Source organism: Camelina sativa, chromosome 2 (genome assembly GCF_030686135.1).
Source record: "Camelina sativa cultivar CO46 ecotype springtype chromosome 2, ASM3068613v1".
NCBI classification, from domain to species: Eukaryota; Viridiplantae; Streptophyta; class Magnoliopsida; order Brassicales; family Brassicaceae; genus Camelina; species Camelina sativa.
In genome coordinates, this window is record NC_141881.1 from 16429239 (window position 1) to 16442026 (window position 12788).

Sequence of the window (12788 nt, forward strand, 5' to 3'; positions counted from 1 at the left end):
TGATGACAATGATCTTGTATCTCTGATTAGAGTTTAACATTATCGAACAACATTTTCTAATTTGCAAAAGACATGAAAGTACTCTTTTCCAGAGAAAAAGAAACTAAAAAACAGAAGCACCAAGAACATTGGCAATGTTGTTGAAGCAATGGAATCAATGCAAAAACTACAAGTTAAAAATCATATTTCACCAATTTACCACTTACCAAACCAGAATAATCAATAGGACACCAAAAATGTGGTCGACTCAAAAAAATTACCATCACAGTTATATGAGATTTCACTTCCAACGAAGAGACTGTCTAATGCCAGTGAAGATGAGTCCGACTGATCTACCGATCAAGGTGACGAGAAAGAAGGATATGATGCTACTCACTTTATCCAACACCACTCTGATAATTGGCATTCCGATGTCTGATAACTCCAGAAACAGACTGAAGTAGTACCTCCTGTAACACATCAAACACTTTCTTATGTGAAATTGTCATGGAAATCTTGGTTTTGTGATCAAGGTAAAAGAAGAGACGTTTACCATCCCGATAGAGCTTTAAGCTCCTTGGTTCGTTTAACTGGCAATGAAAAATCGCTGATTATGGAGTATCGCAAGGGTGATGATGAGGCAGCTCTAGTTTTTCCCAGTGTGAACTTTCTCCACCAACTACGGCTTTCTGTATCATCACTACCATCAACGTTGTTGATAACCTGAGTTTTAAGAACGTAGAGGTCAAAGCGATCTTCATACATCGATACAACTGCTTCCATATTCTGATGCAACCACTGGTATAGAGCTACCTATCAACAAGAAGAAATGGAACTTTTGTCCATGAGAGATGAAATGTAAAGTGGAACTAAACAAAAGTGAAGTTTTTTTACCTCGTTACGTAGTTTTTGGAGTGCTCGACTAGAAAGGTTACAGATACCTAATCCTCCACTATTCAATTCATTTGAAAATTTGCTGTCTACAGAAATGAGCTCTAGATAGATGCTAGCAACCCCATCCGCCAATGTTATCATCAAGTCTTCCAAAATGGCAACTCCGTGAGTGCGAAAGAAGCTAAAGTCGTAGCAGAAAGCTTTCACGGGAGATCCAAATCTTTGGAAATACAAAAATTCTGCAAACAAATCCTCCTTGCCTGATTTTCTTATTTTGTCAAAAATAGCATCCTTTTCATTTAGCATTCTGATCAGCAAAGCCTGCACATTACGGGCTAGATTCTGGAGTTCATATCTAAATCTGCTATTCAAATAATGACTACACACTATATGATATCGACTTACATTGTCAGAATTAGTGGTTTCCAGAGACAGTTCCTTTTTTAGCCAAGCCGAGCATGCTGCTTGATATGCTTCCCGAACAATTTGAGTAAAACTAACCATCCACTCATCTGAAGTGATTGCGTCAGATATCTTATTTGTCTGAAAAGAAAGTACACCAGCTGATCAGCAGGTATGGAGAATCACATCAAACTAATGTCTTAAATGTTACTAAGGCCAGAGAATAAATCTTAATATTAGAGAGGAAAGAAACAATTAAATATAAGTCAGTAAGGTCTTGCGACAGGGTAATTTAATTCAAATCTTCCCACCACAAAGATTCTTTTATTGCAGGTTTGTGCATTTCAGTATTGTGACATAAACTGGTATCTGCTAGGACAAAACGGACCTTGACGCAATTACTTAACTCAAAAGTGCACATGTCGACACACTATTATTGTTAATAAGATGTGCTCCCGAACTAGAAATCATTGGAACGTCTTGAAAAAAATATGTGCAAGGTGAATTACTGAAGAAAGCAGGTATAAGCTGACCTCTTCTTCAAGTTTCAGGAAACATGACCAGAGCAAGTACAACTGGGGCTCCTGGGATATCGCATACAAACTAAGTGGGGGCTTCCCCTGGGGTGGTTTAGCTTTGAGATCTCTGCTTCCAAGTGTAGTCTCATGCTTAATGGCGTCTAAAGAATCTAAAAGCTTTACTTTCACCACATCCCATACAGACTTCAAATCACCCTCAAAATCTGCCTCCTCCCTACTACATTCAATGCATAGAAGAGAAAGGAGATGCGTAAATACACAACACTTTTTGCTGTATTGATATACCTTACAGCTAAAACCAACAGAGATATATTATAATCATTCACAGATGACTACTCTTACCTACCAGAAGATTCTGAAGTTCCAACACGTGGAGTCTCCTCCTCCTCAACGGTGTTCTCTCTAGAAGAGTAGCTCGAGTTTTTTTGAACAGGAATGACTCCAGCCATATACGTAAGAAAAATACTGGCGGTCAGGAGAACTTGGTCACCAATAGGAACCCAACCTGAACCAGCAACACCATCAAAATCCGCTAGAGAAGCCAAGCAAGTACACTTACAAGAAGAGTCTCCGCGAGAATAATACGATCCAAGATTCAAGGAAGTAGGAACATTATGTTTGTCAGCTTCCCATGATGTGATCTTGCAAACCCCAAAAGTCTTCCTACTTATAGAAACACAACATTCCAACATTATTTATTACTTCTATAAGCCAATTTCATATGGTCAAGAAAAAAGAAAAAAAACAAGAAAAGAGAAATGAGATCAAAACCTTTGGGGAATCTTTACACGAGGGTTTGTGGAGAAGTAGCTACTTTGAGTAAAGTGAACCTTGTGCATCCGTAGCTGAACACACAATGATGGAGACACAACAACATGTCCAACCATTGGTAACGAAAAATGGCGTAACAACTGACGACGACTAAAGCATTGCCTAATCTCAGAAACAGACCCCAAGCCCAATATCTACATCACAAAATAACAAAAAATCAAATTGCAGAACCCAATTGAAACCAAATGGGTTGGCTACTGAATTGAATTTGAGGCATGAATCCAGTGTCAGAACATAAACTAAATTGAGATTTAAGAGTCAAAGGGCGGATTCAAGTACGAGAAACAAAACATTGAAGTAGAGTGAGAAAAGTAGCAAACAAAACCTACCTCGAATTAGATGGAAGCAAGAGATAGAGAAGGACGAATTGATGAAGAGCAGAGAAGAAGAAGAAGAAGGAAGAAGCGGATTGGGGTTGTGCGTACTACATGAAAAGTTTCTCTCTCTCTCCCGTCGTCGTAGTCGTAACCCCAAAAGACAGAGACAAAACGGGAATGATAAAGTTTCAATTGTTTATATGTACATTACTCTTTTTCGGAAGATAACAAACAACTGGGGTGGTGGCGCAGTTGGCTAGCGCGTAGGTCTCATAGCTATCTGAGTAATCCTGAGGTCGAGAGTTCGAGCCTCTCTCACCCCAAATCATCTTTTTAAAAAGTAATTTGATTTTTCGGTTTCAGGATCTCTTTGTAGATGATGAACTCAAATGAATCTATATTGTTCTTGTTTTCCTCTTGCTTTGTTTTAGGCATTTCATATCTGGGCTCTTTGTACACTGGGTCTTTGAAACTTTTATGTCTTTGGGTGTTTTGAGAACCACCATTTAAGAAGAGTATTTCCCATCTTTTTTAAGTGGAAAAAGGGGACATTTGCTTAATCAACAATGCTAAAAGAGTTTTCAAGTGTGTGCTATTGGTTTGGATTTGTCCATTGCGTTAAAGATAGCAGATAGCTTTTGTCAAAGTGATTGAATTATGTGATACCATTTCTGAGTTATTTGATGCTCATGGTCCCCTTCAGACGAGTCTCTCAGTTATTAGGGTATAAACAAAGCTCTGTGTACAATCAAAACTCAAAACACTCGGGTTTTGCGATGAAAAAGGAGTCATTCAGAATTTGCAAACATAGTTTCCTGCTTCCCACCTGTCTCTTACACAAAAAAAAACATGGTGAAGCTGATACTTTACATTGATTCTCATCATTTCTCTCTGTTTACCATTTCATTCCAGTTAGTTCAAAACTCATTTCCTTGGAAGCTTCCAAGTTTTTGTCATAAAAATTTTGATCTAGAGAGAGATATCGATCTCAATGTTGTCTATAAGCCTGACCGTTCCAAACCAAGCAGCAACACAAATCACTACTCCACTCTTTATCTCTTCAACTCCTTCAAGAGTTTCTTGGTCAACGATCTGCATAATATACACAATCACATTCCTCGCATCAAAACTGAATGGTATGTCTACAAATTGATCCAAACCACAACTCAAATCCAATACCAACAGGATGGAAATGCTTACCTCGACATAATCTACCCGTCCATCAGATCCAACAAGTTGTTGAATAATCATACCCTTAAGCTCTGTACAACTGGTTTGCCCTTTTGCTACAGAAGCTTTAGCCATGGCCAGTGACCTACTTATCGACAAAGCCTACCACATAAAGAACCAAGCAACAATAAGCAAAGTAAGCCACTTTCTTGTTCAAATGCCAAAATCTTTTACTTTACCCTTTGCCTTTCTTCATCTGAAAGACGCACATTTCTAGAACTCATAGCAAGCCCATCTTTCTCTCTAGCTATATCTGATCCTACAATCTCTATCCCAAAATCAAGATCCCGAACCTACATAAACAAGGACAAAGCCAAATCACTCAAAACCAATTCCTAAAACCAAACAGAAACGTTCCCAATACTCACCATTCTCTGTATAATCCGCCATTGTTGATAATCCTTCTTACCAAACACAGCAACATCAGGCTCAACGATATTAAAAAGCTTGGTTACAATAGTAGCAACACCTCTAAAGAACACAGGTCTACTCTTCCCACACAAACCTTTCTCCAATCTCTCAACCCTAATCCAAGTCTCATGCCCTAACCCACCACCTTCCTCAACACAACTCACAACCCTCCCACCACCACCGTTGTTTACCTTCTTCCTCTCACCACCGCCGTAGTCATAGAGGTTTCTCGGGTTAAAGACGACGACTTTACCACCAGAGAGAGCAGCGAGCTTAACGAGATCGCCGGAGAAATCAGATGGGTATGTGGAGAGGTCTTCCGTAGGTGAGAATTGGCCTGGATTGACGTAGATTGAGACGACGGTGACGTCGGCGAGGGTTAGGGATTGACGAACGAGAGATAAGTGACCATCGTGGAGGTAACCCATTGTGGGTACTAAACCAATGGTCTTGCCTTGTGATCTCATGGCTCGAGACCATCTTCTCATTGCTTCTTTGTCTCTGATTACTTCTGGTTCCATTCTCGCAGAATTGAGATCGTCTTCTCACGAATGTGGATGAAAATGAATTTAAATTATCCAACCGAAATAAAAGCAAACCAGAGTTAACCGATCATAGAGTAATCAGTATTCCGGTTTAATGTTGGATAGATTTCTTGAACCGAGTTTGTTGCTACTTTAGAGTTTAGAGAAGTAAGAAGAAGACTCTACACAAATCACAAACCAAACTTAAAAGATACAATGTACGATAAAGAGATGGAATAAATCTAAATTTCTTAAATTAACATAAGCATAAATGTATATATTTTAAAATAAATATAAATATTCCTAAACTTTTACATCTTTCATGATTTTCCTAATTTTAGTTATTATTCTCTATCGTTGGATCTCTTCGAATTACTCAATAATTGTTTTTTTTGGAACATTTTTTAGTGCCTAATCTTGCTTGATACAAACATCACATATGCGCAACAAATGAACAGGCCTGCAAATGCAAATGAATGACATGAGTTATAATCTTGACAATTATTAAGCAGTCATTTCACATTCGTTCATCCAAGATGACCAATATTAACATATACCATCAATTTTTAGCTTCTTTGCTTTAGATGTTTCTAAAAGCTTTTTGAATTCGGGATCTGGATTTGTAACCAAAGCTTGTAGATCTTCTTTACGTTGATACTTGATAGAGAGTTTCTTTATGGAGAAATGAAAGCTGTATAGCAAGTTGCAGTGGTCCTCATCACTGGTGGGCAGCCTAAAACGGAAAGTTTTTGGTCCATACGATAAACACAAAAAGGTCATATTGTACTAAATGACACAATTATCTATAAATGCCCTCAAATTAATAGATTTATTCTATGGCCGCTTCTGCTTGTCGGCTCACCCCAAATCGAGCACTGCAAATTGCAATGAGAACTTGTGTGTGGTCCTTTGTAGAGGAGATATCGAGGGAACCATAAAATTTTCATGATTTTAATTCTCTCAACCTTTAAATCGGAATATTAAGAGATTTCACAAAAACTTATAAATTTAAATGACTTCGTTCCCATTATTGTTGTTGTATATACATAGTTACATAAGGAGAACATAACACATTTATTTACCAACCCATCAAACCTATGAAGCAGAAAAGCTATATGATATGATACATACGAAACACAAAATGAATTTACTAGCAAACTAATTGATTTCTAAAAGACGAAATCTGTTCGAAGATTGGGAGTCTCTTAGATTTAAAACTAGTGGATGTCATCTGTTCAAGCCCAAGAACAAAGTCATCGTCTAAGATATTTCCCAAGACATCCTCCATCTCAGCATCTCGCCTACGTGGTAGCGAAGCCTCTAGTTCACTCAAAAGCTCATCGGCTCGTTGCCTTGTCCTACAATCATCTGCACCCAAAACCCTAGACTCGAGAACCTCGTCAAGAACGGATCTTCCCTCGTCAAACCTGCCTTGTTTGATAAGGCACATCGCTAGGTTGCACGATTTGTTAGCGTCTGGCTCCACCATCTTAGCTTTTCTGTATACCGCTTCTGCCGACAAGTACTTAGCTTGTTGCATGTATGCCCACCCCAAGTTCCCCTGTTTATAAATTCCAATTGAATCCATCAGTTCAACGCGGAAAAGGAAACACAAGTGAAACTAGACGAAGAGTTCGAGTTGGTAAAATTTAGTTACCAGTAATCTTGAGATTTCTTGTTGAACCGTCACTTGAAACTTTTTGCCGTGAGAGCGAGCGGTCTTGGTGGGTTTACCATTGAAAGCCTCCCCTTGATAGATCTGCCTCAGTTTCCTCTTCAATAACTCAACTTGCTCCTCCATTCTTCCACATTTCTGTTCATTGTAAGATACTAATTTTAGTATTTGAAAGTGTCTTTGAATATTCGTCTAGCGGAAAAAAACTCAATCTATAATGCATGGTCTACACCTCAATGACTACAAGACTATATATATACAACTTTATGTTAGAGTTCAAGTAGATAAATGTATAGTTATAGTAAGACCTTGTATAAGTCGATGAGGACGTTGTCGAGGGAATCTTGGGAGTTTTTGGAACAACGAGGACGGAAAGATTTGATGGCTTCGATGGCTTCTTCAGAGCGGTCAAGTTGTTTCATTACTAAAGCCATGTCCTTGAGAGCACTGTCTACTCTGTCTCCTGTGTTAATGGCTTTCCAAAACCACACTATGGCCATCTCCGGGTTCTTCTCTATCAACTGTAACCAAAATTATTAAGCCATACTGTTAATGATTTGAAACCTTGCCTAAGGCCATACTCATCTGAAAATATATAAAATTATTAATGTATTTGAGCAATTATGAGATAATGTGATGGCCAATATAAAATGTAAAGAAGAATATTCTTTGAGAAGTGAGAACTTATTTGCAACATTCTGAGGAAAAGTAAACGCAAATATTAATGCGAGAATCTGGTTCGTTCGGTCGGTGTAACTAGTGACTCTCATACGCACACCGCACCATCTTGGCTATAAATTTGAACTTTTTGTGTTCTTTTTTTTCTTGTGGTGCCTAATCAGCTAAAAAGAAGTTTATTTTTTTTTTTCTGTCGATTTAATTAAATTTAACTTTTTAACCAAAAAAATAAGAAAAGGAAAAAAGAAAAGAGAAAAAGACAATTACGAAAATTGTCTTTTCATACCTAACTTCCTTGCTAGATTTTTTCCTTTTTGCAAGAACTCTTAATCTCGTTTTTTTTTTGTCAACATTTCAAGCAAAATATACAATGACATTTCAATCCAAAATTCATACAAATTAAACATAGCTACTTTGATATCCAAGCCCATAGGACTTTAATAATAATTTATTTTCTCAAAGATAACAGTAAAACAAATTTACAAAAATATGGTGGTAATATAATTTTTGCATTTATCACGCGTGTTTTATATGAAAAGCGTGATACTATTATCGAAAATAGCGCATCATATTTACAAAAAAATACACGCAAAAATTATGCTTTTTAGTTACCAAAAAAAATTATACTCTTTTCAACACGAGATTAATTAACAAGTAACCGATTAACATAATCATTTATTGCAATTACTCTAAAAATAAGTGAAAGTTAAGGAAACTAGCATATAAGAATGAGTAATATAGCACACACACAAAAAAAAAAAAGAGTAAGAATGAGTGATTAATTAATCTTTTGAGATTCGATTCATGAACCCAAAAAAAAAAAAAAAAAAAATCCTCAAAGAAGAAGAAGAAGAATCTAGACCTGAGCATGTTTGGCTTTGACATAGGGAGTATCGCCACTAGGAACTTTATGAATCACATGAAACATTTCATCATCTTTCATCGTATTACTCTTTATTGAGTTGTTATTATTGCTCTTCGTCTTCTTCAAGCTTCTCTCCATCTTTTGCTTCTCTCTCACTTTTCTCTTTCTGAACAATAAAGTATACAGATGTCTATTGAGAGGCTGTGAGAGACACAACTTGTGAACTAAATCATATATATGCGTACGTTTGTAACTGTAAGAAATGAATTGGGTCGATATCTCGTCTCTGTTCAGTGGAACTGCCACGTCACCTGAAGACTTCTTACCACGTAGGTGTACGAGCAAAACGTGTTCTTTTACTATTGCCACTGTCTCTTTCTACAGTTTGTGTATCTTCTTTAACAGCCAAAAAATATGTGTATATATACATTTTTGGGTGTGTTTTTTTAAACCACCAAAAGATTTTTCTTTTCTTTCTTTCTCTTTGCATATATTACAAATCTGTTAACCGGTCCATTCTAACTTTGATTGGAAGTAATGCTAACACGAAATTGTATAAGAGAATGCACGAAATCGTTTTGTTTAAAATTCGGAACAAAAGTACATCGACGTTCTTTGACGACGTCTGACATCGTTCATGTATAAATTTGTTACTTCATTTACATTCTAAATTGTCAACATTGGGACGGTGTTGCAGCTGACCTTTAATTATACTTGCATTTCCTTTCAACAACTTGAATATTTTACAACAAAAATGGTTGTTTCCAATTTTATCGAGGGAATTTGTCATGCATGTTAATATATAAACGGAAAATTTTAGCGACAAATCCCTAAATATATTGTAACGGATTGTGTGTGAAACGCAAATTATATATCTCATCTGAGCAGATGGCCCAAAACAAAACAAGCATCCTCTCTCTTTCTACCTCCAACATCTTTCTGACTCATCTAGATATACATATTTATTCATTTAAACTAAGATTGGAATAAATAATATATTCAAATATGTTATTCCATGAAATCTTATTATATAAAGCTTGATGTCAAAATTACTAATTAACAAGATCTTGACACGTGTCAATTATATCATTCAAATGTTGACACATGTTAATTTTAAATTATTAAATTTTTAGAAAATAAAATGTAAAAATTCAAAACCTACCATAGAATCATTATAAGGAAATTATATATATAAAAAATTCGAAATTGTAATATTGTTTACTTATTTTAATTTTGAGTTGCTAATTTTACTTATTATATAAACCTTGATGACAAAATTACTCATTAACAAGATCGTGACACGTGTCAATTATATCATTCAGATGTTGACACATGTCAATTCATTATTAAAATTTTAAAAAATAAAAATGTAAAAAATTCAAAACATATCCTAAAAAGGTTTTTTATAAAAGTAAATAGATAAAATCAAGATCGTGACACGTGTCAATTATACCATTCAGATGTTGACACATGTCAATTCATTATTAAAATTTTAAAAAATAAAAATGTAAAAATTCAAAACCTAACCTAAAAAGGTTTTATATAAAAATAAATAGATAAAATAAAACCTAATTTTATTTCAAATATAATTATAAAATAAATTATATATATATATATATACCATAAAATTCAAAATTATAATATTATTTACTTATTTTAATTTTTGTTGCTATATTACAAAAAAAATATTACTTTTTATATAAGATAAAAAATAATTATGAAAATTATACAATTAATTATTGTTTTTAGAAAAATGTAAATACTCACATTTACATAAAGAAAAAGATTGTTGAAGTAAAAATAATAAAAATAAAAATAGATAGTCTCATATTTTTTCATCAATCAAATAATTTATTCAAAAAGACTGATATTGTAAAATATAAGATAGGAGTATGTAAGATTAACATATGCGTTTTTGTAACTATAAAAATATAAATACTTACCTTTACATAAAGAAAGAGATTGTTGAAGTAAAAGATTTAAAATAAAAATAGATCGTTTCATATTTTTTTCACCAATCAAATAATTTATTTAAAATGACTACTATTGTAACATATAAGATAGGAGTATGTAAGATTAACGTATGCGTTTTTGTAACTATAAAAATGTTAAAGCAATCAGACATATAATAGGTTATTTAATATGTTCATAAAGACAATTTGTTGGTAGTAGTAAAGAATAATGAGTATATTTAACAGTAAAATATTTTTGTGTGTACAAATACACTTCAAGTGGTAATGTAAATTTTGTAAATGGATATACATTAGTGTATTATAGCAAAAAAAAACAACTATTTTCTATAACTAAAAAGTTTATCTCTTTACTTTTATACATTGTTTTTACTTACGAAAAGAATTAAATAAATACATATTCTTTGTTAAATTTAATTTAATTTTAATAAATTTGAACTCATCTATAACTATTTTCCTAACTAAAAGTGTATCTAAATTAAAAGAAAATTTCATGGTTAGTTGCCCAAGCCGGAGGGAAGAAGTTTACAAAAGAAACTTCAGAGATAAGAGAACGTGAAGCACAGACAAGACAATTCACCTTCGTATTTGATGCACGCGGGATCCAAGAGATGAAGAATAGTTGGAAGGACTCCAGCGAGTTGAACTCATCGAACACGTTGGAGAAGGATGGCCAATCATTAGAGGACCTCTCCACAGCGAGTATAATTTTGTTGATCATAGAAATTTTAAAATGTCATTTTTTTTTCAAATAATAAAGGAGACATAACTTCTATACTCGCTCGCTTCCTACTAGACGTGGATAGAACGCATCCAAGAGGCGCGCAGGAGTCCAGGGCAGACCCGCCGCGGGACACATGGTGCCACAACAATTTATTTTATGTCATAATGTCTTCGTCAAACCTTATCACCGACGAATTTCGTCGAATATGTAATGTTACACAAAAAATTTGTTATCATGTATGTTGTTTCAATGTTCTCCGTTTGTAGCTCAGATCTTTTTTCTTTTTTTTTTTTATTTTGACCTTCAATTATTTAAATATCAGTTTAAAATTGTAGTCTTATATATATGATTGTGTTATTTCACTATTTTTTATGTATTTTACTTTTACTTATCTCAAATCACTCGCCTATCCCTAAAAAGAATAAAAAGAAAATCATCCTGGACTCAAGAAAAAAGTAATTGAAAACCATTACGAACTAATTACAAACCATTTTTATATATAAATAGAGTTGGTTCGTTTCATTTTGTTGTCTGCCTTAAAAATAGAGTAAACTAAACCATTGATGAATTTGTCTACCGCAATCACACTTAATTAGAGTAAATTTGGATGCTATTACATTATAGAGTAAAATTGTGTACTCTATTATTCAGCGCAAATTCTCTCTATTGTTTTTGCTGACTGGTTAAAAAAACTGATATGAGAATAGTTTTAATTCTCTGTTCATTATTTTACTCTAAGTTTCCAGTTACACCGAGAAGTGATAGATTCGATCCAAGTTAAAGTAGTGCAAGGCATTTCAATCTCATTACCACAAAAAAAAAAAAAAAGTACTCAAAAACTTCATTATCTGATTTCAATTATCCAATCGTCATTGGAATCATTTAAAAGGATTATGTGAATAAAAATATCTAAGTGGTTGCGACATCAGCAATAATAATTTTAAAATAAGTAACGAATCATCGTCACTCTCACTCGTTATGTGGCGAATACAATAATGAGCCAAAACGTAATGAATCTGGACAGCATAATAAACATCATTCACTAGGTTACAAGACTTGCCGCTTAACTCATACACATGGGGACCATCGGCAATGAGGCAGGCAACACTGATAACTTTTGCGGACTCGTCACTTAGTTAGTTATGTCAATATTGAATATTTTTTATAAATCCGAAACTAGCGGAGAGATTACATGAATCAAGACGGTTAAATAGCTATATTCAAGATTGATTTGGTTTGCTCTAGTCTATTCAAGTTTTTTTTTGGCATAACTTAGTCTTATAGTATGGATGCTTACATATTATAGTACTAAATTATTAATAACTTGTTCGATTACTTTTCTTTATTTAAGGTTTTCTTTTTGTTAATACTTTGATTTATTTTAGCTAGTTGAATACATTCGAATTAACTGAACAAGTCATCTTAACTTATCTTCCTTGATTTTATTCTCTTTTTGTCGTCCATTGTCCTTCATTTGCTTTTGGGTTGAATTCATGAACACAAGCAACATTATATGAACCATATCAGTTGAAACAGCGTGTGTGTGTCTGTGGCGCACTAAAACATATGTGTAAGTCGTGCATGATTTGTTTGCCCTACCTCTCAGAGCTGCCCTCACTGGATCTTCTTGCTTCTTCTGTGCCTTGACGATTAATATATAACCAGAACTGTGTTGCCGACAAACTAGAGAAATCACAAAAGAGAGACTTGATCAATGTATTAGTAAGGCCGACTCTGAAGTCTGATCCT

General features: G+C 34.4%; 3 protein-coding genes and 1 non-coding gene across 17 annotated transcripts; 1 reads left to right on the top strand and 3 right to left on the bottom strand.

Annotated features, from left to right (window-relative positions):
* Positions 1-3359, bottom strand: LOC104723099 (uncharacterized). 12 transcript variants are annotated; one of them, XM_087484033.1, is made up of 9 exons: positions 2975-3160; positions 2586-2779; positions 2374-2480; positions 2157-2253; positions 1809-2028; positions 1279-1416; positions 874-1194; positions 533-792; positions 1-449 (listed from the first exon to the last, which is right to left on the bottom strand). In XM_087484033.1, exons 2-9 carry the CDS (start codon positions 2699-2701, stop codon positions 281-283), a joined length of 1428 nt encoding a protein of 475 aa, XP_087340159.1. In that variant the 5' UTR covers positions 2702-2779; positions 2975-3160; the 3' UTR covers positions 1-280. The 12 variants fall into 12 exon arrangements, 8 of the variants coding, with proteins under 8 accessions (XP_087340159.1, XP_087340155.1, XP_010439730.1 ...); XM_087484029.1 differs by having other exon boundaries at positions 1809-2031; XM_010441428.3 differs by having other exon boundaries at positions 2374-2477; positions 2975-3130.
* On the top strand, positions 3200-3285 carry TRNAM-CAU (transfer RNA methionine (anticodon CAU)). Its single transcript is given in 2 exon segments — positions 3200-3237; positions 3250-3285. It is a non-coding gene; the product is annotated as a tRNA-Met (tRNA).
* Positions 3360-3731: 372 nt separating the features above from the next.
* LOC104723123 (pantoate--beta-alanine ligase) lies at positions 3732-5352 on the bottom strand. Of its 3 annotated transcripts, XM_010441438.3 has the most exons (4): positions 4561-5308; positions 4372-4485; positions 4163-4294; positions 3732-4054 (listed from the first exon to the last, which is right to left on the bottom strand). In XM_010441438.3, exons 1-4 carry the CDS (start codon positions 5122-5124, stop codon positions 3932-3934), a joined length of 933 nt encoding a protein of 310 aa, XP_010439740.1. In that variant the 5' UTR covers positions 5125-5308; the 3' UTR covers positions 3732-3931. The 3 variants fall into 3 exon arrangements, with proteins under 3 accessions (XP_010439740.1, XP_087340186.1, XP_010439747.1); XM_087484060.1 differs by lacking the exon at positions 4372-4485 and having other exon boundaries at positions 4795-5352; XM_010441445.3 differs by lacking the exon at positions 4372-4485 and having other exon boundaries at positions 4561-5333.
* Positions 5353-6130: 778 nt separating this feature from the next.
* On the bottom strand, positions 6131-8739 carry LOC104723136 (protein SULFUR DEFICIENCY-INDUCED 1). The gene is made up of 4 exons (XM_010441458.3): positions 8343-8739; positions 7111-7323; positions 6785-6940; positions 6131-6688 (listed from the first exon to the last, which is right to left on the bottom strand). Exons 1-4 carry the CDS (start codon positions 8481-8483, stop codon positions 6278-6280), a joined length of 921 nt encoding a protein of 306 aa, XP_010439760.2. The 5' UTR covers positions 8484-8739; the 3' UTR covers positions 6131-6277.
* Positions 8740-12788: the final 4049 nt, after the last annotated feature.

Coding starts and splice junctions, on each gene's coding strand:
- LOC104723123 (XM_010441438.3), bottom strand. CDS start 5,124: ATGGAACCAGAAGTAATCAGAGACAAAGAAGCAATGAGAAGATGGTCT. Junction 4,486..4,560: donor GGCGGATTATACAGAGAATG/GTGAGTATTGGG, acceptor TTGTTTATGTAG/GTTCGGGATCTTGATTTTGG. Junction 4,055..4,162: donor GACGGGTAGATTATGTCGAG/GTAAGCATTTCC, acceptor TATATTATGCAG/ATCGTTGACCAAGAAACTCT.
- LOC104723136 (XM_010441458.3), bottom strand. CDS start 8,483: ATGGAGAGAAGCTTGAAGAAGACGAAGAGCAATAATAACAACTCAATA. Junction 6,941..7,110: donor TCCTCATCGACTTATACAAG/GTCTTACTATAA, acceptor TACAATGAACAG/AAATGTGGAAGAATGGAGGA. Junction 6,689..6,784: donor AAGAAATCTCAAGATTACTG/GTAACTAAATTT, acceptor ATTTATAAACAG/GGGAACTTGGGGTGGGCATA.
- LOC104723099 (XM_087484013.1), bottom strand. CDS start 2,701: ATGGTTGGACATGTTGTTGTGTCTCCATCATTGTGTGTTCAGCTACGG. Junction 2,481..2,585: donor CGTGTAAAGATTCCCCAAAG/GTTTTGATCTCA, acceptor TGTTTCTATAAG/TAGGAAGACTTTTGGGGTTT. Junction 1,417..1,808: donor TCCTGAAACTTGAAGAAGAG/GTCAGCTTATAC, acceptor CTTTCTTTTCAG/ACAAATAAGATATCTGACGC.